This window comes from Bos taurus, chromosome 28 (genome assembly GCF_002263795.3).
Source record: "Bos taurus isolate L1 Dominette 01449 registration number 42190680 breed Hereford chromosome 28, ARS-UCD2.0, whole genome shotgun sequence".
Classification (NCBI taxonomy): domain Eukaryota; kingdom Metazoa; phylum Chordata; class Mammalia; order Artiodactyla; family Bovidae; genus Bos; species Bos taurus.
Window position 1 is genome coordinate 9,521,343 of NC_037355.1, and position 26,134 is coordinate 9,547,476.

At 44.7% G+C, this 26,134-nt stretch overlaps 1 protein-coding gene across 4 annotated transcripts in view; it reads left to right on the top strand.

The window, feature by feature from the left end:
- Positions 1–26,134, top strand: part of MTR (5-methyltetrahydrofolate-homocysteine methyltransferase) — a 132,314-nt gene that overhangs the window by 100,761 nt on the left and 5,419 nt on the right. For all 4 annotated transcript variants that reach the window (XM_010820411.4, NM_001030298.1, XM_024986503.2 and 1 more), the window contains 10 exon segments: positions 685–752; positions 1,344–1,464; positions 10,123–10,204; positions 14,653–14,751; positions 15,783–15,858; positions 19,044–19,199; positions 20,785–20,981; positions 23,484–23,684; positions 24,355–24,547; positions 25,999–26,111. In XM_010820411.4, the coding sequence (XP_010818713.1) occupies positions 685–752; positions 1,344–1,464; positions 10,123–10,204; positions 14,653–14,751; positions 15,783–15,858; positions 19,044–19,199; positions 20,785–20,981; positions 23,484–23,684; positions 24,355–24,547; positions 25,999–26,111 (1,306 nt within the window).

Here is a 26,134-nt window from a genome sequence, read left to right on the forward strand (position 1 = left end):
GTCCATTGACAGATGAATGAATAAACATCTGGCACATTCATACAATGAAATATTATTCAGCCTTAAAAAGGAATGAAGTTCTGACTTAGGCTACAGTGGGGGTGGAACCCTAAAGATGTTAGGCTAAGTGAAATTAGCCAGACCCATAAAGACAAATGATGTATGATTCCGCTTGTAGAAATATCCAGACAAGGCAAATTCATAGAGATGGAAGGCAAAGTAAAGGTTACTTGTTGCTGAGGGATTATAGAGTTTCTGTTTGGGGCAGTGAGAGAGTTTTGAAATTAAATAGTAGTGATGGTTACACAACATTGCGACTAACTAGTGACCCTCAACTGTACACTTAAAAATGGTTAAAGTGGCACATTATGTGTTATATATATTTTACCAGAGCTTAGAAAATAATGTCCTCTACCAAAAGCTACCTTAAATGGGTGAATTACATGCTCTGTGGATTGTGTCAGCGAAGGTCTTTGAAAAAGCTTAGTGTAGCCCCTGCCCAGGGTCAGTTCCTAATCAATGGCAGTCATCACTGAGTCGGTTGTCAATGTTTGGTGAGCTTTTCAGTGTGATTCCAGTTTACATGAGAGCGGTGTTTAATGGCTAAATAAAAATGTTCCTTTAGCTTTTTTGATAATTAATGGGATCTCATTAATTATCTCACATCTCGTTTCTGTACCCCAGAGTTATTGATTTAGGAGTCATGACTCCATGTGACAAGATACTGAAGGCTGCTCTAGACCACAAAGCAGGTACTATGCAACTGGGTTCCTGGGCATTTCAGTAAATTGTGTTCTCCCAGTGTCCATCGGCGAAGGGTGATGCCCCCGCCCATGGAGGTTACTGGGACATGCAGACACTCAAGTGATAGCTCCTGCCTGGAGGGTTCTGTCATTTCCATTTATAACTGGGACTAAAGGGGTGAATAGGTAACCGTGAAGCTCCTTTATAGTTCTGAGGAAGGGGTATGGGACAGGCTTCTTAGAACAATTTGTATTAGATTTTATTTTTCTCTGTGTGTATTTGTTCTTATATTTCTTCTGACACGGTGGGCATATCCCATCTGGGAAATCATGGACTAACAGTTTCGTGGCTTTTCCTGAAACAGTGGCAAGCAGATTATTGCAACTTGAAGTTGCAAATCATATTTACTACCAAAAGCAAACAATAAATTGAAAACCCCCAGTCAGAAAAGAAGTCTCAAAATTATTAATAGAAATTGGGAATTTATCTTCTGGCTTGTGGTCTTTATTACAGAGTTTTGAAAATGAGTCTTCATACCTTTACTCTTTTTCTCCCATCCTCCTTGTCATTGTTCTTTTTTTCCTTTTTTTAAATAATAGATATAATTGGCCTGTCAGGACTCATCACTCCTTCCCTGGATGAAATGATTTTTGTCGCTAAGGAAATGGAGAGACTAGCTATAAAGATCCCATTGTTGATCGGAGGAGCTACCACTTCCAGGTGAGTCATGCTAATGAGCTTGTTGCCTTACTGAAATTTTCATAGATGCTAGTGTTTAAAAACAGTGATAAAACCTGAGGTTTTTCCTACGCGTAGTACCTTGGCTCCGTGTTATATAAGTACACGAACTTTCCAGTCTTCGTACCTCAAGAGCCAAAATAATTTGGGGGCCTGCTGCAGGAAACTCCTCCATCAATGCCACCCCCACACCTGTTTCTGGATTCCTTTGGCCTGTAATCCTCTTTCCCTTAATCCTCTCACCTCCTGTTCAGTTCCTGAGGCTTCTAATGAACACTTATACTTCCTGCAATCAGACTGAGTGAAGATGTGTGTTTTAGCACAAAGGCATTGCTTGAATTTTAGCCCACTCTCTGTCTTGAAGCAGGTGTCTGAGTAATTACAAGCTCTACTGAAGAAACTCTGACCTTGTAATAGTTGAGATAGAAAGCTGACTGAGAGAAAATGAATCAGAGGATCACTTTGGGAAGTTGTTTCTGAAAAGGAGACCTTTTGGGAACCTTTGGGTCAAATAATTTAAAGAAGAGAAAGTTCAAATTTGGTCACATGATCATTGTTCATTTTGTCAGATATCTCCTGGGGTCATGATCATAATGATAGTTGGTGAGAGGTATGTTAATTAGAGGTAGACTTTTTATGACACATTCCTTATGCCCCATATAGCTCACTTTGGCAGGGAGCAGTGCCCAGATAGAGCATTGGTCCCCATGGTCGCACAAGCATGCAGTTTGTTTCTGATACAAAATACAGTAGATGGCCAGGCCAAAGCTATTCAGAGTTCCTTTCACATGAGAAACAACTGTATGTTAAGCCACTTGTAGTAGTTAGGAATCTCCAAACAGGATGTGTGTCTGTACATGGGGCATGAGGGGAGCGGGACAGAGAGAAATTGATTTTAGGAACTGTCTCATGTGATTCTGGAAGCAAGAACGTCTGAAATCTGCAGAGAAGGTGGCCATACTGGAGGCCTGGCAAGAGTTGCTGTTGAATCTTGAGTCCAAAGGCAGTCTGGAGGCAGAAGGCCTTCTTCCTCTGGGAACCCCAGTCTTTTCTCTTTGTTGTTGTTGCTCAATTGCTCAGTCGTATCTGATTGTGACCCCACGGACTGCAGCACACCACGCTTCCCTGTCCATTACATCTCCCGGAGATTGCGCAAACTCATGTCCATTGAGTTGGTGATGCCATCCAACCATCTCATTCTCTGTCGTCCCCTTCTCCTCCTGCCTTCAATCTTTCCCAGCATCAGGGTCTTTACCAGTAAGTCGGCTCTTCACATCAGGTGACCGACACACTGGAGCTTCAGTCCTTCCAATGAGTATTCAGGACTGATTTCCTATAGGATTGACTGTTTTGATCTCCTTGCAGTCCAAGGGACTCTAAAGAGCCGCCTTCAATACCACAGTTTGAAAGCATCGATTCTTTGGTGCTCAGCCTTTATGGTCCAACTCTCACATCCATACATCACTATTGGAAAGCTTTGACTGTACAGACTTTTGTCGGCAAAGTAATGTCTCTGCTTTTTAACATGCTGTCTAGGTTGGTCATAACTTTTCTTCCAAGGAGCAAGCGTCCTTTAATTTTATGGCCACAGTCATTGTCTGCAGTGATTTTGGAGCCCAAGAAAATAAAATCTTTTACTGTTTCTATTGTTTCCCCATCTATTTGCCATGAAGTGATGGGACGAGATGCCCTGATCTTAGTTTTTTGGATGTTGAGTTTTAAGCTAGCTTTTTCACTCTCCTCTTCCACCTTCATCAAGAGGCTCTTTAGTTCCTCTTCGCTTTCTTCCATAAGGGTGCATATCTGAGGTTATTGATATTCTTCCTGGCAATCTTGATTCCACCTTGTGCTTCATCCAGCCCAGCGTTTCACATGATGTACTCTGCATATAAGTTAAATAAAGAGGGTGACAATATACAGCCTTCTCTTAAGGTCTTCAATTGATTAGATGAGGCCTACCCATATTATGGAGGGCAATCTGCTTTACTCAGAGACTACTGATGTAAATGTTAATCACATCTGAAAAATATCCTCACAGAAACATCTAGATTGTTGTTTGACCAAAAACTGGGTACCGTGGCCTTGCCAAATTGGCACATAAAATTGACCATCCTCCTACTTATAATCTGAATAGAACATTTTCATGAGTGGTTACAGTGTTCTATCTCCACTAATTCCTTTTCATACTTGGAGAACTCAATAGTGTGGCTGTTATTGCCCACGTTAGAAAACTGGCTTTGTTTTTCCACGAAGAACTTAACCTGCTAGGATTATGTGACAGATTGTTCTCCAGGAATATGACTATCCATCAATAACTGGGATTTCAATGAGCATAGTTTGGGTAATTGAATGATTATAGTGGGAATAGTCATTAGCTTAGTAAAGAGAATGGTAAGAGAGTCTACAGATTATTGTCAACATGAAAGACCTTTTAAAATCATGGTTATAAAATAGGAATAAAGAAATATTTAAATGAGCAGATGTAATGAAATGCATTATGAGTTATGTGAATGTGATGCTAGTTTGCAAATAAGAAAGATTTTATGGGGACTCTACACTTGGAAGTTCAACATCAGGAAACCACATCCTGTGCTTGCTCAAGCTGGAGCCTGTTGTTGTTTAGCCTCTAAGCTGTGTGCAGCCCCTTTGTCACCCCGCGGACTGCAGTCTGCCGGGTCTCTCTGTCCGTGGCTTTTCCAAGGCAAGAATACTGCACTGGGCTGCCATTTTCTTCTCCAGCTGATTTTCCTGACCCAGGGATCAAACTCGCGTCTCTTGTGTCTCCTGCATTGGCAGGCAGCTTCTTTGCCGCTGAGCCACCAGAAAAGCCCAAGTTGGAACATTACCAGTAGTTAATTCTATTATATCTCTCACGAAGTAAGAGCCACAGATTAAAGAGGTTCCTTAAAAAATAATCGGAAGTAACATGACTAGCCTCTCAAGATACATCATTGGCAACATTAGCCATAAATGACTCTTAACAGTTATAACCTGGTATACCAAGTAATCAATTAGATGGGTAATGACCAACAGTCTTCATGCTCTTACAGAATATCTGTTCTTTTCATCTGGAAAACTGAAGATTCCTCCCAGGAGACAGACATCTGGTTCCCATGATCTCCCAGGTCTCTTTAACTCCAATATTCTGTTTTTCGATGAGTTTTTTGGTTCTCTTCTCTTCCTTGCCTGTTACAGTTTCTGAAAAATTATTTAGAAAATAAAAGCCAGTAGTCGTGCCTGCAGGTAGCCATCTCTTTCTCCAGCTGTGCCTGCACTGCAGCTTTGTATGAGTGGATTCCACTGATACTACTTATACTCCATCTACTGTGTATATTCTTCTGTGTCCAGCTCAACATTATGTCTTTAAGCCCCAAACTCATTGTTACAGTAGTTGGGGGTTTTTGGTGTGTTTTTTTTTTTTCTCTTTGTGTTAAAATATTGAATTGTATAATGCCCTCTGGTTTATTTATCCATGCTACTGTCGTGGGCATTTGGGTTTTTCCAGTTTGGGACTGTTAACATGGAATGCTGCTATAAATGTGTATCTTCCCTGAAGCAGACTTGCTGGGTCACAGAACATACATATGGTCATCTGCATTCCATGGACAGAGGAGCCTAGTGTACTGTAGTTCACAGGGTCACAAAAGTCAGACACAACTTAGTGACTATATGGCAACAACATCTGCATTAGATATTTATTGCAGGGTCTTTTTCCAAAGTGATTGTACTAATTTATACTCCCACCAGCAATTATGAGGTTTCGAGTTATTCTACACCTTTTTCAGTGTTTGCCATTTTAGTATGTATGCAATAATATCTTAATAAGATCTTCATTTATATTTCTCTGCTGACTAATGATGTTCAGTACATTTTCATATGTATATTGACAGGATATGCTTTTTGAATTTTTTCTTTTTAAATTAGGTATTTTACCATTTTTCTTACTAATTTGTATGCATTCTTTATTCACATTGGATGCAGCTATTTCTCAGAAAGTGTTAGTCTGTCAGTGGTGTCTTACTCTCTGCAACCCCATCGACCGTAGCCTGCCAGGCTCCTCTGTCCACAGAATTCTCCAGGCAAGAATACTGGAGTGGGTAGCCATTCCGTTTTCTAAGGGTTCTTACTGACCCAGGGATCAAATCGAGAGAGAGAGAGAGAGAGAGAGAAATGGCAACAGATTCTTCCAATATGGCTTACTTTTTATTTTCTTAGCGGTATTTGGGGTAACAGATGTTCTTCATGTTCATGAAGTCTGATCTATGGATCTCTTCCTTTATGGTTAGTGCTTTTCGCATCTGTGTAAGAAGCCATCTGCCCCAGGAAAGTCAGCTTTGCTAGAACGCATTCAGGAGTTTGAATGTCTCAGAACCCATCTGAGAACCCTTATCATCACCTCCTACAGACCTGTCAAGGGAGGGCTTAGCAGTGGCCCAGTTCTTTCCTTTACTAACTCCTTTTTGAGCAGATGGAGGCTCAGGACTTCCAAGTTCTCGTGAAAGCAGATTTCTGAGGGGAATAGCAGTATGGCCTTCCCAGACTTCAGGGGCCTGCAGTAGGTAGCATGAGAGAATTAGAACTGTTCCCCCAGACACTCAAAATGAGGCTTGAGGATGGATCCTTGGAGAGGCTGAAAGGCTTATACAGATCTGGGGTCATTTGTGAGTAGAAATGTGCTTGGAGTGGCCCTTTTAAACCTGTAGCAATAAGAGAATAGAAAACTGAACAGTGTCCTGTCTGTAATACAGATGATTTTGTATCACAAACTAGAAATGACTTTAATAGAAATCTGGCCCTTTGAGCTACAGAACTTCTCAAGGGCAAAAGTCTGGCAGTTAGCTCTCAATTTTTTAACTGGTTTAAAGCCAATAGCTGCAAAATGTCTTTTTCAATTATCTTTTGTGTAATTTAACTTGGAGAATTCAACAGGAAGTCACATTTCTCAAAGCGGGAGGTAATTTTCTGAGTTTTGTTTTGTTTTTTAAATTGCTCCAAAGTATGGTGCTGAATCACATAACTGATAATATTTTCCTCTGTATAGGATTTCATGGAATGAATTTTATATGCTAATCTCACTCTTGATTCTATCTTAATTTTCCTGAAATTTATTTTCCATTTTCTTTCATTTTTCTCATCACATTTTAAGTTTTGGTCACGCTGCATTTATGTAAAACACTAATTCTGGGATAGAGTAGGACATGAAATAGATGCTTGGAGTATGTGTTCTTTTTCAGAATGTGAAAGAATTTCTTCTTATGCCCTCTTAGATCAGCTCCAGCCTGAAGCTGGGGGTGACTTGGTGCCAGCAGTTCCACAGGCTCAGGGAAGACCTCCATATTCGACACCTAACCACTTAGCATGGATGAGGCCTAATCCACACTGGTGGCAAGGTGGGAGACCTTGGGCTAGGGACGACACTGCCGTGGTTAGTTGGTCACTATGGGAGGTGACTAATTAAATCCTAGATGTTGACTAGTGATTTAGCAGAGATGCATTTGAGATTCAGCCTCAGCCTCTACCCCTTTGCTCTAGGTATGTAGGAAGGAGAGGAGAGATTCCAGTGTTTTGCATTTTTTCAGACTTCAGAAAGAAGTATTCTTCCACCTGGAGAAGTTCGCATAAATGGAAGCTTAGAAAAAAGTGGAATTAATGTCAAACCAGAAGCACTCTTTTTTAAAAAAATTAATTTATTTTAATTGGAGGCTAATTACTTTACAATATTGTGGTGGTTTTTGCCATACATTGACATGAATCAGCCATGGGTGTACATGTGTCCCCCACCCTGAACCCCCTCCCACCTCCCTCCTCATCCTATCCCTCAGACTTGTCCCAGTGCACCGGCTTTGAGTGCCCTGTTTCATGCCTTGAACTCGGACTGGTGATCTATTTCACATATGGTAATATATATGTTTCAGTGCTGTTTTCTCAAAGCATCCCACCCTCGCCTTCTCCCACAAAGTCCAAAAGTCTCTTCTTTACATCTGTGACTCTTTTGCTGTCTCGTATGTAGGGTCATCGTTACCATCTTTCTAAATTCCATATATATGTGTTAGTATACTGTATTAGTGTTTTTCTTTCTGACTTACTTCACTCTGTATAATAGGCTCCAGTTTCATCCATCTCATTAGAACTGATTCAAATGTGTTCTTTTTAATAGCTGAGTAATATTCCATTGTGTATATGTACCACAGCTTTCTTATCCATTCATCTGCTGATGGACATCTAGGTTGCTTCCATGTCCTGGCTCTTGTAAACAGTGCTGCGATGAACATTGAGGTACACGTGTCTCTTTTAATTTTGGTTTCCTTGGTGTGTATGCCCAGCAGTGGGATTGCTGGGTTGTATGGCAGTTTTATTTACAGTTTTTTGAGGAATGTCCACACTGTTCTCCATAGTGGCTGTACTAGTTTGCATTCCCACCAACAGTGTAAGAGGGTTCCCTTTTCTCCACACCCTCTCCAGCATTTATTGTTGATAGCTGGACAAACTCAAACTTCATGCCTGTACTCATCCATCTTGGGCAGTTTTTATGTTGGAAAGGAGCACTTTGATTTGTTTTGTTTTTTTAAATCATGAAATCCATCCATTTCTTCTCAGCGCCCTTTTCCAGACCATCAAATAGACAATGACCAGAATTGCACTGAGAAACCTTGGATACATACTAAATATCAATTATGTTGATTTAAACATTTCAGTTTTTACCAACTAGCTTTAAAAGAAATGTCACTGAAATCACATCGGGCCTAAACTATTGCTTCCTGGGGGAGCTTCGTGGAGGAAAAGGACATAGGTATATTTGTGTGTTTAAGCCTCTGAGGAAGAGGAAACATACAGAGTCTTGACTTGTGTTCTGTTTTGAAGCTAGAAGCAACTCCTTCTTTATAACTTTTCTTCCTGTTTGAAAATCTTCCCCACCTCATAGACTACCCAGGATAACTTCAGAATCTTTGGTCTCCAAGCACACAGTAGGCACAGATGGTCATGAGGAGTCCGTGGCGTTCGTTAGGCTGCTCCAGGGCTGCGGTGCAGTGCCCCCTGCCGGTGGCCACTCCAGCCTCCCAGTTCAGAAGGCTCCTTCTGTGCTAGCTGGTCTAGGGCTGAACTTCCATCTTACAGCCCAGTTCTGTGGCTTATGGCTTTCATCCTTTGCTTTCTATTTCTGTAGGGAAATATGCTGAGAAAGGGGACTGGTGAAATGTTAGAGGAGTTGTCTGTCTCATTGTGAATGAGTTTTTAGAGTCTTTCCTTAGAAGCCTATTAAAAACACACTCAGATATTACACCTTTAATTTTTTTTTTGTTTGTTTTCAAAAATTGCCTCAGCAATTCACACTTATTAGAACATGTCAAACAATTCAGAAAGTAAACTTTTGTCTCTTCCTTCCCAGATTCAGTCCCAGTTCTAATCTCCAGGTAACCAATGCTGACATTTTGGTATCTGTCTTTGCTTTTTCTATTATACAGACACTTTAAGGTTGGTTGGTTGGGGCAGGTTGAGGGTGGTAGTATTTTGTTTATTTTTTAAATAAAATTCTATTAAACACACTGTTTTTGCTAGTTTAGTTTTTCCCCATAAAATAGCACATTCCGGACATCTTTCCAAATGGGAATGTATTTTAGTTGAGGAGAAAGAATATGAAAGTATGTGACTTGGGGAAAGCTGCTGCTGCTTTAAGGGGGAAAGAAGGAGGAGAGAAGACTGGAAACACTGTCCGTTTAGTGGGAGTGGGAACTATGGTTATCACCCTTGTGCATGGAATTGTGGCAAAGTCTGCACTTCTGTCCCAGCCTCAGGGCCCTAGATTAACCACATGCAGTAAGGAAGGATGTATATATATCTTCAGTTCTCACTTTAATATGTTATGCTCTATACTAAAATAGTAGATATGTAGCCTGTGCTATTGTTATAAACATTCAGCAATCAGAGGGCAATTTGTTGGTAAAATCAGGTAATTTTAAGCATTAAAGAGTGTTTCTTCCTCAGAACTGACATTTTCAGGTTTGGCGAAAGAAATTGGGGGTTCAGCCAGTGTTAGGATAAAATCTTGTTGCTTTGACCTCTCTCTATTACTGTGTGTTGAATTTATTTAGGTCCGAGTTTCCTTCCGACAAGTAGAAGGTGGGCTTGGGTTGGAGGAGTGTTGGTGTCTCCTGGTGGGAGGCGGGGAGCAGCAGCTGGGGAGTGGTATCCCATGTCCCCTGCCACTGTCTGCTTCTCCAGGGTCTCTGGCTGGTGGCCCAGTTCATCTGCAGGAAAAAAACTCCACTTTGACCTTTATGACAGCAAAGTGCAGTCACCAGGCCAGTCTGCTCCCTTAGTTCAGACAGGCTGCTAATGAGTGTGAGGTCACAGGTATGATCCCATTGGCAGAGAGCTGAGGACATTGTCCTCTTTTGATCCTAGATGTCTTTGTTGCCTGGGCCAAAAATCCATGTCTTTTCCCCTTGGCTTCCCCATGTTAGGGTGGGGAGAAGGTCATTCTTACTTTTCAAGGGATGTTCAATATTTATTTATAAGTACTGTGAAATTTTTCTCTGGAAAGCACTGTAAAAACACATTATCTCTAGTGGTTCTGAACAGGAGTTGTGTAGCAACTGTCAGCCCTGATGGATGTGCTTTTCTCCCTGACCCTCTTTTCAGAACCCACACAGCAGTTAAAATAGCCCCAAGATACAGTGCGCCCGTGATCCACGTCCTGGATGCATCCAAGAGCGTGGTGGTGGTAAGTGTGGGCCTCATGTTACTGTGGATCTGTTGTAACGAGAAAACAGAGAGCATTGAGAGTTAAGGGTATTGCTCAAGATCTTCTGTTTATTTTTGTCCTATTCTACTAAAAAATTGTCAGACTATCCTAGGGCTTGTGGTAGGGTCACTGCAGGTATCTGCATTGCTGGAGGAGGGTGGGTCAGTGTGTCCTGTGCTTTCAGGGACTTCTTCCTGAGCCAGCATCAGCAGAGCAGCAGAGCAATGATGCCAGGACACCAACCCAGAGGGGGATTTCAGTCATTTACAAATATTTACAAATATGAGTGGGCACTTTCTTTACTCTACCTAATGGAATGTAGAATTTATCAGTTTTTTTAATTGAAGTATAGTTGATTTACAATGTTATGTTAATTTCTGCCATACAGCAAAGTGATCAAGTCACACATATTTATACATTCTTTTTTTTTTAATATTCTTCCCCATTATGGAATATAGTTCCCTGTTCTATACAACGAGACCTTGTTGTTTATCCATCCTACATACAAAGCTTACATCTGGTGATCCCAACCTCCCAATCCACCTCTTCCCCCATTCCCTCTCCCTTGGCAACCGCCAGTCTGTCCTCTGTGTTCATGATTCTGTTTTTGTTTCCGAAATACATTCATTTGGGTTCTGTTTTAGATTCTGCATGTAAGGGTATCATTTGATATTTGTCTTTTTCTGACTTCACTTAGTATGATAATCTCTAGGTCCATCCATGTTGCTGAAAATTTCATTCTTTATTATGGTTGAGTAAGAGGAATGTAGAATTTTTTTTTAATAACCCATTTCCAGATAGAAAAACGTTTAAACTGAAATGGGCCAGTTGACCCTACCTGAAGACAGAAAAACATTCACAGATATATGTTGAAAACGCAGAGTTTAGTGAACATAATAAACAACTTACCTTAGTGGTTTTTCCTGCTTTTCTCTATCATGAAGCCTAACATTTTCTCTTGTTATGTATTTCATTATATTCATTGACTAATGGGACATAATAGCTGTTGGGAATCTGAGTGACCATGTGATCCAGTGGTTTCCAAGTATGTTTTTGCCACAGAAACCTTTGCAAGTGACATCTTCTCTGGAAACTCAGTGGGCAAATAAGGGTGACCCCTTCCCCTCCCTCATCCCACTCCTGTTTCTCGTCAAACGAGCACAATTTAAACATCACTAATCCAGTCCAGGGATTCCCAGGTGGCCCAGTGGGTAAAGAATCTGCCTGCAATGCAGGAAACCTAGGTTCAATCCCTGGAGAAGGGCATGGCTACCCACTCCAGTATTCTGGCCTGGAGAAGCCCATAGACAGAGGAGCCTGGTGGGCTGTAGTCCTACAGTCAAAAAGAGTTGGACGTGACTGAAGCAACTGAGCACACACAGCACGGTCTAGTCCAGCCATCACATTTGCAGGCAAGGAAGGTCACTGAGGGCCTGGTGATTTGTGACACTCCATGCGCTATCCCGCAGCCTGGATGAGGGCCGCCACACTTCCCGAACCATTTTCCAAAGGAATTCTTTCAGACCTGTGAATTAAAGCTGTACAGTAACCGCTAACATTATTAAACATTTATAGTGTGGCCAGCACTGCACTAAGCGCTTTACATGGATTTTTTATTTAATTCTCATGAAGTAGATGTTTTCATTATCCCCATTTTAGAAGCGAGGATACGGGAACAAAGAGGTTAGTAACTCTTGAGGCCACAGATCCCTCAAGTAGCAGGTGTGGATCGGAACGCAGGTGGCCTTACTCTGTGCTGCATTAGTTAAACTTGTTTTGTTAATGTTTAATAAGTCTCCTTTATTAAGGATAAAATTAAATTGGGCTGAAATCATAAAATTGCAGTTTTTTAATTTGAAATTTACATAGACTAATGTGCAAATAAAGTACATTTCTACAACTCAATTTTGAAACACTATTTATATCTTATATTTGGATTGTATTTCCTAGGAGCTTATTTCAGGTCCATGGTTGAGTAACCAGTGCAATTCTCTTTAAGGCTAGTGCTATTTTCAAATGCTAATGAGCGACTGACTTTCCCATTTGAAGACCAGGCTGTTGAACCCATTTGAGTACACAGGACTGATACAGCCCCTACAGGTCAGGGCGTAAAGCTGGGAACCACTTGGCCTCTTGATTCCAGCTCTAGGACACTCTTCCATTGTCCTGAAGAGCTTAAGCACCATGGGCCCAGCTGGAAGCCAGCAGAGGAGGAGGCAGGGGCATCTGTGTTCTTCACTGTGTGGTCCAACTGACTGTGGTTGGTTCTTCTCATATACAAAGGAACAGCCACCTTTGAAATGACTCGGATATAAGCCTGATGATAAATCAGTTGGGTAACTGCTGGTGACACATCTTGGGAGTCATTGGTAGAGTTTGTTTAGGCTGACTTGTTTAGATTGATAGTTGGTTTAGAGTCTTTTGATCTCACTGCAGTGAGTACGACACAGGCTTATGCTCTGGCTACTGTCTCATGTATTTATTTGAAAGATTCCAAAATATGGTAACTGCTTAATAGTTGGAGATTTAGATTGGGGGATGCCTCCTTGCTTTTTTCTTTTTTTATAATAAAAAACAAGATGCCAGAATTTATTTTCAGTGTATTCCCTCTCATTGTGCTGTAATTTGCTGTGAGAAAGAAAAAGAGGAAAAGAAAAGCTGTACTGTGTCAGATGGTTGGCATGAAAACCCAAGTTGACTCTGATTTTGTGATTGATCATATGGAACAGCCCATATAATTGACCATGAACTTGTTCTCATTGAGCAAGTCAGCCTGGGCAGGAAGGGGCTTGTCACCATACCTCTGGGAGCAGGGGTTCCCCGGGGGGTGTGGAAGGGGCCAGCCAACGGAAGCAGCACCTTCCATCTCCCCAGTAGTTCCTGTTGGGTGCTGTCAAGTTCTGGAAATAGCGAGGCTTACTTTCCCAGAGTTTAAAATCTAGCAGAATGTAACAATGTTTTAAAATCTTCAAAGCGTTGGCTGCATGTACTTTGGGGACTCGGGAGTAGGCATTCCTTCTTGTTTTCGTGAGCTCTACTGAGTTTCCTAAAGGAGAACTCCACTGAGGCGAGGCTCATGTAAGACTGATGTGAATACCATTTGGGGGCCTAGTTTGAGGCTTATCACAATGGCCTTTTCTGATTTTGTTCCTTAATAAAGCGATTTGGTCTTATACTCACTCATAGGTCATTGGATTGTTATTAGAGATACTTTGGCAATTTACATAGAATTCTAGACATTTAAAGCTGATGGGCACTGTAGTTGTCATCCAGCCTAATTTCCTCCCTTTCCAATAACGATATTGAACTTCCCTGCCTGTTTGTGTGTTAGAAAATCCTGCTGGAGGATGCAGGAATAGGGCAGAGCTGTGATTTTGGAACTGATGTGATTAGCGGCAACCATGTCTTTCTTCTTGGTGATTATATTTTGAGCTTTGGTGGAAGAGATTCTTCTACCACCTTGGTAATCGTAGTCATAAATATTCTTGGCTGAATCTGTTTTATAGTTTACTGAGTAGCCTCACATTTCCCAATCAGTTTCCTTTCTTGTTTTAGCAGAAGTTCATGGTTGACTGTGAAGATCAACCTCATTCTGGCAGCAAACATTCAGTAAGGATGGAAGTAGACACGTAGACAGATGCTGGAAGCCTGTGAAAAGTGCAGTGATGGAGAGAGAAACAGAGTATCTTTGAAACCCTGAAGAGAGGGTGCCTACCCAGTGTGTTGTGGATCCCCAGAACCCCCTCAGTTTCAGTGATTTATTCAGTGACTCACAGAACTCAGAAATGCTATTAAACTCACAATCACAGTTTATTACCATGAATGGATACAGATTAAAATTGAGTGAGATCGAGAAAAGGCCAGGCACCAGCTTCCAGGTGTCTCTCCCTATGGAGTCATATGGACAGGGCTTGATACTTCAGCTAATAATGTGTGATAGCATGGATGGAACATTGCCAGCTAGGGATGCTAAACAGAGCCTGGGTGCCTTGGGCTTTTACTGGAAGCCAGTCACGTAGGTGTGGCCTGCTCACTTGACTGACCTTAGTTACTCAGTCTTGAACCGCTCCAGAGGTCAGACAGAGCACAAGCCAAGTCCCCCCATAAATCACATTGTTAGCATAAACAATCTGGGATAGCCCAAGGCCCCAGGTAGACAAAGACACTCTTTATCACTGGAGGCTTAGTATTTATCTCACAGGAACTGTCCTCTCTTTAGAATGTGCAGCACTGAAACGTCCCCAGCCTACTGAGTTAACCCTTTACTGTACAGCCAGGCAGAAACTGGCATAATTGGTAAAGGGAGGAAATGACGTTAACACGGGAAGGCTTCCTGAAGGTTGTGACCTCAGGACTGACCATTGTTATGCCTGTTTTATCTTCTTTCGCTGCTCTGTGGTTACTGAATTTTGATCTTGCATTTCCAGTGTTCTCAACTGTTAGATGAGAATCTAAAAGATGAGTACTTTGAGGAGATCCTGGAAGAATATGAAGATATTAGACAGGACCATTATGAATCTCTCAAGGTAAGTAACAAAAACCCCCCTCTTGTTTGGGTAATAGAACGATCCTACAGTTATTATCTTTATTTTGCTGTTGGAAGAGGGGAAGGTTTGGGATCATTTTAGAAAAGTCCTACTTTCTGCTTCACATCAGCATTCTTTACTGTTCCCAATAATTTTTGGCTATATTAAAATTAATTTTATTTATTCTGCCAAACATATATTGAGTAAGCAGTAGGTGTTGGGTGCTGTTTGCTACCCGAGTTATGAGAATGAATAAAACATGAGCTCAGAGGCAGCAGCAAGACAGGAACTGAGACAGTGTGCCTAAATGACTCCCACAGATCCTTATTCTTAAGGAAATAATGGAAGAGAATGAAGACATGAGGAACATTGTAAGCTTCTCTCCCTGATCATCCAACACTCTCTGTGCAGAATAGTGTTTCGAGAACTGTCCTTCTCTAGAGGAGCTTCAGAGGATCTGTGGAGATCAGGCATGATTACGCTTTAGAGGTTGTCAGGATATTTCTTCCTGGTTATCTGCTTACTGGGCTTTGTGTTGTGGATAGGGAATGCATTTTGGGGATGGCCCAGTAAGTGCAGTGTGACGACCAACAGTGAGAAAGGAATACGTTCCTGAGGTGTTGGCTGGACCAAGACACTGTGGTTGGCTTGCCCACTCCTTAATCTGCCCACAGTTGGCTGTTTCTTGGTTCTGCCTTCTGGGCCTCAGGGCAGTCGGTGGCCCCAGTGAACCCCAGCCTCAGGTAAAGTTCGGGCAGGAGTCTGCCCCATTGCACACTTATTTACCTTACAGTTAAGGCTGCAGGTCTGCCTTGCATTTATGTATCCACGTGTACTGGATGTGGATTGCATCTTTACTCTCTATTGTTCTGGTGCTGATGTGAAGCCATTTTAGATGTAACAGGAAGAGTTTTCTAGAGTATGAATTTTTGTTTTCTTGTAAAATATATTTACTAGCTTCCTTGGACATACTTTCATAATAGCAGCTGAAAATCTAAGTCTCTGACTGAATAACTTTTCTTTTTTCACAGGAGAGAAGATACTTAACCTTAAGGCAAGCTAGAGAAAATGGTTTCCATATTGACTGGCTGTCAGAGCCTCCTCCAGGTCTGTTGGGCTGTGGGTTAGAGAAAAGTGCATGTGATAGCTCTGAGCTGAAGAGAGGTTTGCATTTCCAGGTCAGCAGAATCAAACAGGCAGCTGGAAACTCTTAATTATGTTCAGCAGTGATGATGAACGACAATGATGATTGAAAGTGAAAGTCAATAGGTGCCATTTATAGAGAACCAAACACTGTCCTGAGATTGAACTGCAGCAGCTCTGAGTCCTTGACACAACCCTGAAATGAATGTGTTATTATCTCTGCTTTAATTTGAAGAAATGGAATTTCAAGTGATAACTGGAAAGGTTACTAACATTCAATCTCTGCTGTGTCTTCTAAACCGTACTCTTGCCTCTGCGCTGTGCCTGAGTGGGCCTTCTTCATCTGGAAGCCATTCTAGAGACCTGCCTGGATGGCAGTGTCACCGCTTTGGCCTGGGTCCCAGCCGGCCCAAGTACAGACATGGAATGTCTGAAATTGCAAATTCCTGCATGTTGAAGAGACTAAAACATTGCAGCAAAGCAGGCTCTTCTGTTTCTATTCACTCTTATTCTCACTCGGACGCTTCCCTCTTATGATTTCTTTCATTTGGTTTCTTTCCCTTCTGGTTTCTAGCCTTTCTTGCCTTGCATAGGTGTTCACTATAATGTGTAAGATATTTTGATAGGTTCAGAGAGGCATGAGATATGAATGCAAAACTGAGACAGGGTGAACAGGGGTTATATTAATTGAATCCATATTTCCAAGGTAATACCTCTCATCTGCTTCCATTCCTTATCTCATCCATGTTCTACACATGCTCAGCAGAGTGATGGGTATTAAACTGGAAACGTAGATGAGCTGGGTTCTAGATTTAGTCCAGCTGCGTTTAGCGTGAAGAAGACACATGGGGAATTAAGAGGCCCGGGTTCTAATCCCAACTTGGCTCCTGTCTCTGAATCCCTGAGTGGCCCTGAACATCTTACTTCCATGTGTGACAATTTCTAAAATGTAAGAAAGGAGTTATTTTATGGAAATGTTGTGAGAATAAAATAAGATAATATGTGTAAACCTTTGAAAAATATGCATTACTATACCAGCCCAATTGATGATTTTGTCTTCAGCTTTCGCTATGAAATTGGGAAAATATCACAAGGGAAAATCTATTTTAGTCAAGTCAAATGTCCAAAATACATCTCAGTAGAAATAGTTCCCTCAAGGTCCACAGTTCCAGGTGTCAGTGGTGGCAGTTTTCAAGAGCTGTTTAACCCCCTTGCTGCTGCTACTGCTGCTAAGTCACTTCAGTCGTGTCTGACTCTGTGCAACCCCATAGACGGCAGCCCACCAGGCTCCTCCATCCCGGGGATTCTCCAGGCAAAAACACTGGAGTGGGTTGCCATTTCCTTCTCCAATGCATGAAAGTGGAAAGTGAAAGTGAAGTCGCTCAGTCGTGTCTGACCCTCAGCGACCCCGACAGCGACTGCAGCCTTCCAGGCTCCTCCGTCCATGGGATTTTCCAGGCAAGAGTACTGAAGTGGGGTGCCATTGCCTTCTCCAAACCCCCTTGCAGGGCCCCTCAAGGACAGCCCAGTCCTGGCATATTTTCAGGAAGTCAATAAAAGGAAAAGGAAGGGTTCTTCTTTTCTAGGTCTTCGATGGTAAACCTAGAAACCTCAAACAAACCTCCAGCTCTGACCAACAAGCTCATTCAAGAATAACACCCTTCAGTCACCCAAAACCAGTGTTTCCCTGTCTTTCCAAGCAAGAGGACAGTTCAGTCAGGAGAACAGCTGTAGTTTCTTTTTAATTACCAAACAGATCAGCAGAATAAAATACTTACAAGGAAGGGATTGTCCTGTATAGTAAAAAAATGACCAGGAACACATGGGAAAAAGCTCCCATGAGTGATATAAAAAGGTAGAGATTTCTAGGCAAAATTAAGAAGCTGCGCATACTTTTCCTATACTTTGACCTCTCACTTATACCACCTAATGAGAGAAAAACACTCTTGAGACTTCCTGTGTTATCACTGAGCACCAGAGCATGGTGGTTTAGTTTAAGTTCTCTGATCCCTGTTTTCAGATCAGGAAACTGAGGATGTGAGGGCTGGGAAGCGGGCAGCAGAGTGACCTTGGACTCCGGCCTGACCCCCCCAGGCTTGGTGGCACAGGGGGCAGCAGTGGTGTCCAGGAAGCCCAGGGGCACCATCTGTCTCTGAAATCTTCACCAGTATTTCACTTAAGCCTCACAAGGCAGTGTAAAGGAGAATGTATTGAATATCCATGTACCCCTACCAGTCACCTAAGAAGGAACCTACTGCCTATTTTAAAAAGACAGAGCAATACATAGTGGAAATCCTGTGAGCCCCTGCCTCCCTGGCAGGCCCTGAACCTGACGCCTGGCTTCCATGCATTTCCTTAGACTTTGATCATGTGTATATGTGTCAGTGAAAGTGAAAGTTGCTCAGTCGTGTCCAGCTCTTTGCAATCCCATGGACTATGCAGTGCATGGAATTCTCCAGGCCAGAATACTGGAGTTAGTAGCCTTGCTCTTCTCCAGGGGATCTTCCCAATGCAGGGATCGAACCCAGGTCTCCCGCGTTGCAGGTGGATTCTTTACCAGCTGAGCCACCAGGGAGGACCAGGAATACTGGAGTGGGTAGCCCATCCCTCCTCCAGTGTATCTTCCCGACCCAGGAATCAAACCAGGGTCTCTTGCATTGCAGGCGGATTCTTTATCAACTGAGTATGAGGGAAGCCCATATGTATCAGTAGGCAATATAGATTATTGATCATGTTTTAAAACTTGATGGGTGTGGCTTCTTCTATGTGTCTTTCCCCTGTGCATTTTCTTTTAGTGTTATCTTCCTCTGTACAAGTGAAGGTGAGCCCAGTCTGCCTTTTTTCTTGGGTGAGGGTGAGGGGAGGAGTTGAGGGAAGTTTCCAAGGGTGATGTAGTCAATCAGCTGCAGGGGAAGAAGACTTTTATTTAAGATGTGCTGCAGAATTAGGCCTTCTCCACAGTAATTTCGAGTTCCCCTCTTTGTAAAACAACTCCTCTGGGTGACAGGAGGGAGGCAGGGCATGGGAGCTGACAGAGCAGGATGGAGCAGGCCAGGAAGGCTTCTCATAGGTGGCTCTGGGCACAAAGGGTGCTGAGCCACAGGCCTGCCCTGGCATCATCAGGGTTGACGGCTACTCCTTTCCTGCAGTGAAGCCCACGTTCCTCGGGACTCGGGTCTTTGAAGACTACGACCTGCAGAAGCTGGTGGACTACATTGATTGGAAGCCTTTCTTCGACGTCTGGCAGCTCCGGGGCAAATACCCGAACCGAGGCTTTCCCAAGATATTTGACGACAAAACTGTAGGTTAGTACCATAAGTGCTTCCGTCCTGCTCTGATATTCCAGACATTGTCTTGGGCCCTTGAAGATGAGAATAGGTAGTGGAGCAGTGGGTTTGGATTATGCTGGATGGAGTGTTTTGTTTTTTGTTTTTTCTTTTGGCTGCACCTCAAAGCTTGTGGGGTCCTGACCAGGGATCGTACCTGGGTCCTTGGAGTATGGAGTCCTAACCCCTGGGCTTCCAGCAGATTCCTAGAGTTCATTGTTACAATATGATATAGGATATTGTTTACCTGCTCAGTCTTTTGATGGTTTTTAAACTGCTGGGTTCATTGTTATTTATTGACTAAACTTGGCATTTCGCTTACCCATTCTGTACTGAATCTTTGTGGACATCAATTACTTGCTGGGCATTGGGGATCTGCATAGAAGACATATCATGGCTGCCATCTGGTACCTGCTGGCTGGGGCAGCCGTGGAGGGTGATTCTCGTATGACAGACCGGGCTTCTGCTTCAGGGCTAAGCCCAGGCCTCTGTGGACACCACACCGGGAGATGAGCTCAAGCTCAAACTGGAAGATCAGGAAAGGCTTCCTGGAGGAGATGGTTTGAACTGCTCTTTGAAGATTAAGTGGGAGTTACTGAGGCTGGGACTGGGAATGTGAGATGGTGATGAAGTAAGGACACTCCAGGCCGAGGAGACCGAGTGGGAAGGCACGGGCATTTGGGCTGATTTGAATGGCAAGGAGTCCATTGTGCCCAGTGGAGGCAAGGGTTGGGGGCAACAAGCCAGTCGATAGATAATCTGCTTCTGTCTTCCAGCCCTGCCTCAGAGACATGGGATCTAAGCCCATGAAGGCTAAGCCCTTCAAAGGGTTCAGTAACAGTCAGCTCAGAGCGAGATGAGGAGTGGACTGCTGGACATGTGGGGTTAGGGCTGAGAGGAGCCTGAGAGACCGCCCCTTGCCCCCTTCCTGGAGGGATCCCTGGGGTTCATATTAGGATTCAGGGATACAGCAGCTCTCAGGCTCCCCAGGGTGCAGTAGTGAGAAAGGGGCTCTAGTTCTGAAGTGCTCTGGAGTGATCACAGGGAGCAGTAGAGAGGCCAAAGTAGAGCTGGCGGGCCAGGCCCTGGTGAGCCCTGAGGCCCTGCTGGCATTGCTGTAGCCAGGCGAGGCCTGTGGGATCCCTGCAGCACCCGAACCCCACTCCACTCTGCAGGCTGTTATGAACCCGGGGGTCACGGCGAGGTCAGGGGGGCTGTGTGTGCACAGGGAACGCGGTGACGGGAGGATCTGGCCTGCTTTGTGTCACTCTGTCTGACACGTTACTGCAGGGAGTGAGAGCTGGCGCCCTGCCTTTTGTTAAATGGAAAAATCTGAGTGGTGTGAGCTGGTTGAGCCGACTGTGTCTGGGAGCTGTACTTAGCAGAACCGCTGAACCCTCAGCTGCTGCACCTGGGGCTGTGCTGACTGCAAATACTGACTTAAAATGTTTGAGAGGAAAAGAGAGGAATAAGGAGGGAAACTGGGGACAAGTAGTAGTTTTAAAAAGCTTTCTCTAGTGGGTGTTATTGAATCTCTAACTGAATTCTTATATTTTCCTAATAGGTGAAGAGGCCAAAAAGGTCTATGATGATGCCCAAAATATGCTGCAGGCACTGATCAGTCAGAAGAAGCTCCAGGCCAGGGGTGTGGTTGGGTTCTGGCCAGCACAGAGCATTCAGGATGATATCCACCTGTACGCGGAAGGCGCAGTGCCACAGGCCTCGGAGCCCATAGCCACCTTCTACGGGCTCAGGCAGCAGGTATGGAGGCCGTGCTGCCAGCGGGCACGGATAAACAAGATTGGCATAAGTCTGAGCTTTGTGTTAGCTTGGCTCCACGCCCCCTCACCCCAGATGACCCATCGCAGTCATGAGCCCGAGGCTTTGTGATGGAGAGAATGGGGCAACACGGGTTTGGAAGCTGGGCCTCAGGCACCAGCAGGAGGGAGGTGTTTCCTGTTAGATTGGATGGGTGAGGAGTAACGCTGCTGTTGCCTCGGGGTCACACACAGGTGGACTTTCACTTGCTCAAGAATGTCGGTTTGGGTCCAGGCCTATTGTTAAACCAGGCTGGTGGCCCCCTTTCTCAAGGAGAAAACAGGTGGGAGCAGACTTCCACTGCATGTCTACTGGGGGCCAGCTGCTTAGTAGGGCACTTGATGGAGCATCTTGTTTAATTTCCACTCAGCTTGTTGGCAGGCAGTGTCTATGTGCAGAGGAGAACACAAGGTCCAGTGGAGAGTACGCTAAGCCCCACAGCTTGGAGGGAGCCCAGCCTGTCCACACCCTCACACCACTGGCTCCTCCTGGGTCAGAGAACAGGCTGTTCTGCACACAGCTCCGTCTCTGTGCCCCTGCCATTAAACATGCAAGTTTTTAAGCATGTCCCTTCAGCTGCTATAAAAAAACAAGGTGTCCTAATCAACTGGAACCAGAATTCACCAGTCATTAACAAAGGGTGGTAGAAAGTTATTTTTGCAGGGTCTTAACTACCATTCTCAGTCCTTCAAAACTATAGTATTGCTTTTCATCATAACCACCATATAATTCAAAATGACAGATATTTTAGCTGTAACAACATCTGAGGGAATCCTTAAACTGGGGACATTAAAAGGTACCTTAACAAGTTAAATGGGAGTAGTTACAGCCTTGCTGTGTGCACCCAGGCCCAGCACATCCTCACTGTGCACTCAGGCTCAGATACCTCAAGACACAAGAGGATTCTGATGTTAAGTTCTCGCCCCGCCTCACTAGGGAATTAGTGGCTTTCCTTTTACCAAAGTAACTCAGTTCAGAAACCTCCTCCCTGGCCTGAAGTTCCCTCCTTCAGTCCTGTGTCCTCTGATCTCTTTTTACACCCAGCACCGTTCCTGTCCAGGTAGTCTGTGATGGACGGTATTAGGGCATTTAATGTAATGACCTCAGTACGTATTTACTTACCTGGATAGATATTTCTAAGGAGGTGCTTTTTTTCCAGTACACTGGAAAATTCTGACTATAGCGACTCACTGCACTGGGGGGGTCTTCTCTTCTGAGTGTCTCTGATCGCTGTGTCTTTGAAAGTGCTGTGGAGCTCTATGACCTGTCTCTCCTTATGGTGCCGGGAAGCTTTGCCTCTCCCTCTGGCTTTTGTTAGCAAAGAGCAGTTGATGGGCCGAGTGCAACTGGAAGGCAGCTTCTCCCTGCAGGGCTGGCCCTGGGTCTATGACATTCCCATGTGCCTTTGTCTGCTACCTTCTTGCCTACAGCCGCTTAACCGTTTTCTGCCCAGTGTTGATTAAACTGTACTTGTTTCTAGAGCTGGCAAGCAAATAAGTACGAAGATTCTGGCTGGCTGCTTACTGATTATTCGTTCTGTCCTAAGCAATGCTGCCTAGTGGTCAGGAGCCTTGGTTGTGGATCTGACCTGCGACTCTCTGGCCTTGAACTAGTTCTTCAAGCCCTTGCTGCCTCAGATTTCTTGTCTGTAAAATGGAACTGATGGTATCACTTACTTCACAGGGTTATCGAGACGATTTAATTAATTAGTTCATATAAAGCACCAACTAATGCCTGATATATAGTAAGCACTCAGTACATATTAGCCATTCACTATTTACCTTCTCAGCAAATATGTGTTGCTTGTGAAACATGTGTAAGAGTTTGCTTGTCAAGTTAGCAGCAGGAAGAGCCAGTCATCAGTTGGAGATGGAAAACAGGGAGAATGGCTGCCTGGCCTGAGGAGAGAACCCCAGAAGCAGATCCTGCTTTGTTTAATCAGTGTCCTTAGCTGTCTCCTGACCCACCGCCACCCATGGCTGGCAGCATGTGGCCCTGTGTTGCTGACCTTGGCCGTTGGTTGAACTGCTTCTGTCAATGCGAAGTAGAGGCTTATACACCAAGTAGACCTCTTTTGAACATAACTTCAGGATTTAATGTTGATCTCTAATTGACAACACATTTGGAGGGAAAAAAAAAAAATCTTATGTAACTGTTTAGGGTTCCAGTTCCAGTAGGCATTCAGTAGATATTTGTGAGTATGTGAGGTTAACTGGTTTCTCAACTGTGTGTACATCATATCATATAAGTCTCGTTCCATTTGTTTATTCAACATGTGTTTATTGAACACTCTATATATCATTCACTCTTCTAAATACTGGGGTGAACACAACAGACAGCCCCGTTTGAAGCTTGTATTCATTGGAAGATGCTAGATTGCTGTTTGCTGTGTGTTAGTGCCACATCCATGCTAACGGCCGCTCCACCCACTCCTTGCGTTTCAAGGCCGAGAAGGACTCTGCCAGCTCGGACCCCTACCTCTGCCTCTCGGACTTCATCGCCCCTCTGCACTCAGGTATCCCCGACTACCTGGGCCTGTTCGCCGTTGCCTGCTTTGGGGTGGAGGAGCTGAGCAAGGCCTACGAGGAGGAGTGTGATGACTACAGCAGCATCATGGTCAAGGCGCTGGGGGACCGGCTGGCCGAGGTAGAACCGTGGTGCCCTGAGGCCAGGGTCCAGGGCTGGGAGCCAGGGACGGGCATGTGTGTTTATGCATGTGTGTGCTTGAGTGCGTGTGTACTCCTGGCTCTAACAACACGTGTACTCTTAGATCTTGAATTCATGAGTTGCTCTCATGCCTCATCTTTGGGCACAGAGCAGCCTTCAGCAACACTGTAGTTGGAATGGCCCCCAGAGCCTTGATACAATGTTTTCCAGAAGAGCCAGAGAAAAGCCAAACAGATTTCTGATTCAGAGCTTCTCGTTCTGATGTTGAACTCCTCGTTAGATCCCTCATCTTCCTCTGTGGGGTGGGGCAGCCTATGTTGCTGTGGGGGCCACTTCCCTTTTCCCGAGGCCACTGTCACGATCCACCCACCCCTCCTGGCCACCGTAAACCAGAACCTGAGAGTCAGGAGAAAGTTTGAAGGGCCTCAGAGCTCAGATCTTGGACTATGACCTTTCAGAGTCCAGACAGAGACCAAAATTGAGCCCCAGAGCCGCTGGTGACACTACAGATGAGTTGAGACTGTCGGCTGTCACTTGTCCCTCTGCGGATCTTCCCTGCCTGCAGGGCGAGTGGGATAGCAGGCAGGATGGAGGCAGGAGAGGGGCTCCCACCTCTGCCTGAGGTGTGTGTTCCGTGTCCTGGTCCCAGGCCTTCGCTGAGGAGCTGCACGAGCGGGTCCGCAGGGAGCTGTGGGGTTACTGTAGTGGTGAGCAGCTGGCTGTGGCTGACCTGCGGAGACTGCGCTACGAGGGCATCCGGCCAGCGCCCGGCTATCCCAGCCAGCCTGACCACACTGAGAAGCTGACCATGTGGAGGCTGGCGGACGTGGAGCAGCGCACAGGTCAGTGCTGGAGAGGGGCGTGCATCTTCCTCAGGTGACACACACAGTAGCGAAGGAGAGGCATGAAGGGGTGACGGGGAAAACATGGAGAGGGGCTTATGGTAAAATCCCCAATCCCGTCTTTCCTCAGTGTGCGCGTGCTGAAGTCGTGTCCAACTCTTTGTGACCCCATGGACTGTAACCTGCTAGGCTTCTCTGTCCATGGGATTCTCCAGGCAAGAATACTGAAGTGGGTTGCCATGCCCTTCTCCAGGGAATCTTTCCAACCCAGGGATTGAACCCACATCTCCTGCGGCTCCTGCACTGGAGGCAGATTCTTTACTACTAAGCCACTGAGGAAGCCCTTTCCTCACTGCTCACAGTCTGTTCTAGCACTTCACCTCCATAACATTATTATTGTCCAACAAGAGGAAAAGAAACAGATTTTAATTTCTGCACATGGAGGTCCTGTAGAAATGGGACCTCTTCCCTCCATATTATCAAGTGGTGGTCTTACATCTCCATCTTTAGGTTTATCAGTTTATTATTTTCTCTTCACAACAGATGGGAGCTTAGCTGATTCATACCATCTCACACATTGCCTACCCCATTCCTTAATATATGTGTGTTACTGTTTTCAGCCTCTCCGCTAGTGAGTGACCTCTGTAACCTCTAGTAAGTAACACACTTCACATCGCTCTGTCCTTCCATTCCTTCCAGGAGCATCCCTGGACTTTGGTCTCACAGAACTCCCATCCTTCCCTTCCGTTCCCTTCCTCTTTATATCTACACTACTGTTAACGCACTGTTGTTAGTGGAGGTCATCAGAAGCGTGCCATCCACGCTGGAGAATCAAAGAATGTAGGTGCACGTGGGGAGCCGTGAGGCTTGTTGAATCTGGGCTGGCAGGAATAGCACAGGCTCCGGAGCCGGGCGGTGGGGATTTAGGACCCATAAGCCAGCGGGGTGACCTTTGGCAAAGCACTAAACCTTCACACTGCCCTGTTGCCTAGTCCAGAAAGTGAATGACGTAGGCTAGGTAGCCGTGACGTGGGCTCTTGCTTAGTGGGGCCCAGCTGTCAGTCATCCCTTAGTGACCTTGGCCCCACAGGAGCCTCTGCAGTCCCAGATGGTGCCCTCAACTCCAGGGTTGGGGTCCTTGTTTAGAAGGCTCGGGTGTAGCCTCAGTGACTGAGCTTGGAGGGCGGGGGAAGAGTGTACAGTCTTCCAGGCCTCCTCCCCACCCCTGCCCTGGTCACAGGAGATCTGCATGTCCTAAATTTGTTCATCCCCTTGGTGGGAGTTTGCTACACCACTCTGCTCACAGCTTTCATGCCACATCATGTGTCCACCTAAAAGGCACAAGTTCACTCTCACTCACTTGTAAATAAGACTTTATTGGGTGCCAGCAACTGGCAGGCCTATCTCAGCACTGAATAAATGTGCATTTTTCCTCCTGGTGCTCTCCTCAGGCATTAGGTTAACAGAATCGCTGGCCATGGCACCTGCTTCAGCAGTATCTGGCCTTTACTTCTCCAACTTGAAGTCCAAGTATTTTGCCGTGGGGAAAATTTCCAAGGATCAGGTAAGTTAGCTGTTTCATTGTAG